Source organism: Triticum dicoccoides, chromosome 7A (assembly GCF_002162155.2).
Source record: "Triticum dicoccoides isolate Atlit2015 ecotype Zavitan chromosome 7A, WEW_v2.0, whole genome shotgun sequence".
NCBI classification, from domain to species: domain Eukaryota; kingdom Viridiplantae; phylum Streptophyta; class Magnoliopsida; order Poales; family Poaceae; genus Triticum; species Triticum dicoccoides.
In genome coordinates, this window is record NC_041392.1 from 648,975,420 (window position 1) to 648,978,695 (window position 3,276).

The 3,276-nt window shown below is 44.0% G+C and overlaps 1 protein-coding gene and 1 non-coding gene across 6 annotated transcripts in view; both read left to right on the forward strand.

Moving 5' to 3' along the window:
- The window catches only part of LOC119332419, a 5,494-nt gene extending 2,780 nt beyond the window's left edge, over positions 1 to 2,714 (forward strand). Inside the window, exons 4-8 of one of the 5 annotated variants that reach the window (XM_037605599.1) lie at positions 560 to 825; positions 1,344 to 1,491; positions 1,637 to 1,702; positions 1,907 to 2,075; positions 2,185 to 2,714. In XM_037605599.1, the coding sequence (XP_037461496.1) occupies positions 560 to 626 (67 nt within the window). In that variant the 3' untranslated portion in view covers positions 627 to 825; positions 1,344 to 1,491; positions 1,637 to 1,702; positions 1,907 to 2,075; positions 2,185 to 2,714. The remainder of the gene's footprint in view (positions 1 to 559; positions 826 to 1,343; positions 1,492 to 1,636; positions 1,703 to 1,906; positions 2,076 to 2,184) is intronic. The other 4 variants (XM_037605600.1, XM_037605601.1, XM_037605603.1 and 1 more) reach the window with 4 other exon arrangements.
- A 263-nt stretch (positions 2,715 to 2,977) lies between these two features.
- TRNAK-UUU lies at positions 2,978 to 3,049 on the forward strand. Its single transcript has one exon. It is a non-coding gene; the product is annotated as a tRNA-Lys (tRNA).
- Positions 3,050 to 3,276: the final 227 nt, after the last annotated feature.

Genomic DNA, 3,276 nt, shown 5'->3' on the forward strand with positions numbered 1-3,276 from the left:
AAACAGTACTTTTCCAGCACAAGAAGGATTTGAGCTGACATGAAAGTATAAGCACCATGATATTACTTGTTTCTTTGCATTATCCTTTTGGGAAATATTTGGAGATTGTTAGGAATAGGATGCATCTGTATTTGGAGATTTGACCAAAGTTTAATGGAATATCTAGGGGACTGTACTCCTTACGCATGGAACCATTTGGTGACGTGAGTTTAACGTTTGTTCAGTCTCCATCTATATTAGAATACATGATGTCTCCCCTGCAGCGACCTAGCAGTTTTGTCTGGACAAAACCCAATTGGCGAGCTCTGATCTAATTACCTTGTCTTTGATTGAGTACCTTTTTTATATATTTTTTGTACATTTCTTCCATGGTCATCTGTAAATTATTTTCACTAATGGCTGTTGTTTCCCTTCCTCGTTCTTAAGTATCTGCTCATCACTGAAGTATCTCATTTTTCAATTTGTATTTTCTTGTATTGTTTGCTTAGATGAATTTTGTTTCTGTTGATTATTAATGTTCTTGAGAAAGCTATATGTAAAGAACAAAGCTTACTGACAGGTGTTACTTCTTCATGGCGTCAGGTTTGATGGCACAACAAATGCAGTTTGAATCCAGTTCTTTCTAAAGAATGTTCACCCTGAAATGAAAACTGCTGCTTCAACAATTTTTGGATCCTTAGGCATGCTACATGCCAGGCCTAATACATTCGGGGAACTTATGCGAGTGATCATATCTCCCTCCCAGGTAGTCCAGAAAGCAGTTCAGTGGGCATCGAAGGGTTTCAGTCCAGATATTGTTCTGCACATGCGAATGATGGCCAATAGGTATGACCCACTGTATGTGGTTTAAATGGAAGAAACCTGTCATAATTGTTCAACATTAACTATAAAGTTATATTAACATTATGTTCACGTGAAGAAATTCAGTTCATCAGTAGCATTGAAATATGCTTCTTCTTTCCTGAATATTGTGTATCGAAACTTAAGTCATCCCTTTTTTCTGGCTATTTCTTCCTGATGTATAAGTTAGTTTTAGTCCTCTCCAATATGGTGAGAAATGCTGCAAACTATGCCATCTCATGCTCAGCATTTGCAAAAAAGAGGATAGATAGTTTGAAATTATTTCAGAAGTTGGACATTAAAGATTTCTGAATACCCAAGAAGATTGACAAATTAATGCGGATGGTAAGGGTGTTCAAAGTCTTTGCACCTCATGCAGATTATCTTTCTTTGCGACACTTTCAGCTTTAGAATGTCAGCAACCTACATCATGCAGATTATCTTTATTTGCAACTCCTCGTCATATCATTTCAGAAGCTGAAGATAACTAATTTTCTGACTAGGCCAGTACGAGCAAGAACTGCTGCAGTTGGTTGTATTCAGAAAGCTATACAGATTTCTGGTTTGAAGGGTACACCTCGGGTGGCATTGATCTCCGACACACCATCATTTGTTAAGGAGATGAAGCAAGAGATCAGTGAGTTTGCAGAGGTTAGTTGCTTTTGGTTGAATATTGTTAGATGGACTTTGTACTTCTGTTGAGCATTGTGGATCATGGTTAGAATCCATGTAATTCATAGTTACTGATTTGGAATTTCCTAGAAAACGGGATGACTATTCTATACGTTCTGGGCAGGTAACTTATTTTGATTACAAATCGTTTGCCAAGAGTTTTGACCTAGAGATGAATGGAAAGGACAAGGTATGTTACACTCTTACCTGAAAGATCTTTGCTGCATTTTCTGCATCATCCGATAGGCGATACGCCAAAAGCCTGAAACCTTTAGTGTTTCCATGGGTATTAGGTTTATATCATGGACCGTATACTCTAGCTCAGACATATCTTTCATAGATGTACCACGTTGATTTTTACAAAATCTCATTTCGCTCATTCTGTTGTGTATAGCCCTTGGACTTCCGGTCACGAGACTGGGGATCAGCTCCAAGGTGGGCGGCCTTCGTCGATTTCTTCCTCGCCTCAAGCGCCAGGCACACGGTCATCACCGGAGCGCATTGACGCGTGGGAATGACCTACGCGCAGCTCATCGCAGCGCTGGCCGCAGCAAACAGACATGGTATGTTACGTCACAACGGCCCGACCATCCCTCAAAACATTTCTACACTCCATCAAGTCTCAGAGTCACCAAAACTGATATATTTTCGGGATTCTGGTGTGCGTTTCAGGTCACGAGCCCTCGGGCGCGAACTTCACGTTCCTGAGCAGCATCCACAGCAACCTGCTGGTGGACGGGCTGTCGACGCAGGCCGGCTGGGGCCATGCCTGGAGCAGGTACGCGGGGCCCCTGAGCTGCCCGCGCCAGGCGCACCAGTGCACGCCGACCCCGCTCCTCCCGCACGCGTGGTGGGACGGCCGGTGGCGGAGCCCCACCGGCAGGGACGTCAGGAGGCTGCTGGGCTACGGCGTCTCGTTGTCGGACACGGGGGAGGTGGACGAGGAGCGGCTCGCGTCGCACTGTCGGTCGAGGGAAGATCATGTCAAGAGGTTCCATCTTCTCCCGCCGTACAAGAGTTGAGCAATGGTGCGGGATGGAGGTGGGTGAGGCAGGCGCCTCGTGGCAGGCTTTTAGAGAGAACCGCTGACACAACTCCGTTTGAGTTGCTCGCTTACGCCAAGGAGCTAATGTACTGGTATAGTAGGCCAGAACGGTCAGGGATTTTGATGCTAAATTTGTGGTGCACATCTGATGGTTACAGTTTTGGTAGGCTGGTGTATCTGTCGTGCTGGTGGTATACCAAAAAGGGTGGTCATGTAAGGGGTTACTGGGGAAAAACGGTGAGGCTTTGTTCCAATCCATTTGGAGCATCGCATATCTGTCTGCTCCAACCATTTTCCACCCTCCAGATCACTCTCTTCCTCACAGTTCAAGAACTAAAAACCATACTAATCTCTTGATTCGGACGCAAAAAATCTTTCTACTGAACTACAAGGGATTTTTATAGCCGTACATGAGCACAAGCCGACCTAGCTCAGTGGTAGAGCGCGTGGCTTTTAACCACGTGGCCGTGGGTTCGATCCCCACGGTCGGCGATCCTGTCGTATCATACATTTTTTCCCCATCAGATAAAGGCCTCTTTTTTTTGCGAAATACTAAAGGCCTCTTTCATTAAGCTAATGCTTTTCTTTTTCTTTGAAATGTGAAGGATTGGTTCCTTCTACCTCTGTTCCTAAATATTTGTCTTTTTAGAGATTTAACAAGTGACTACATATAGAGCAAAATGAATGAATCTACACTCTAAAAAATGTCTATATGCATC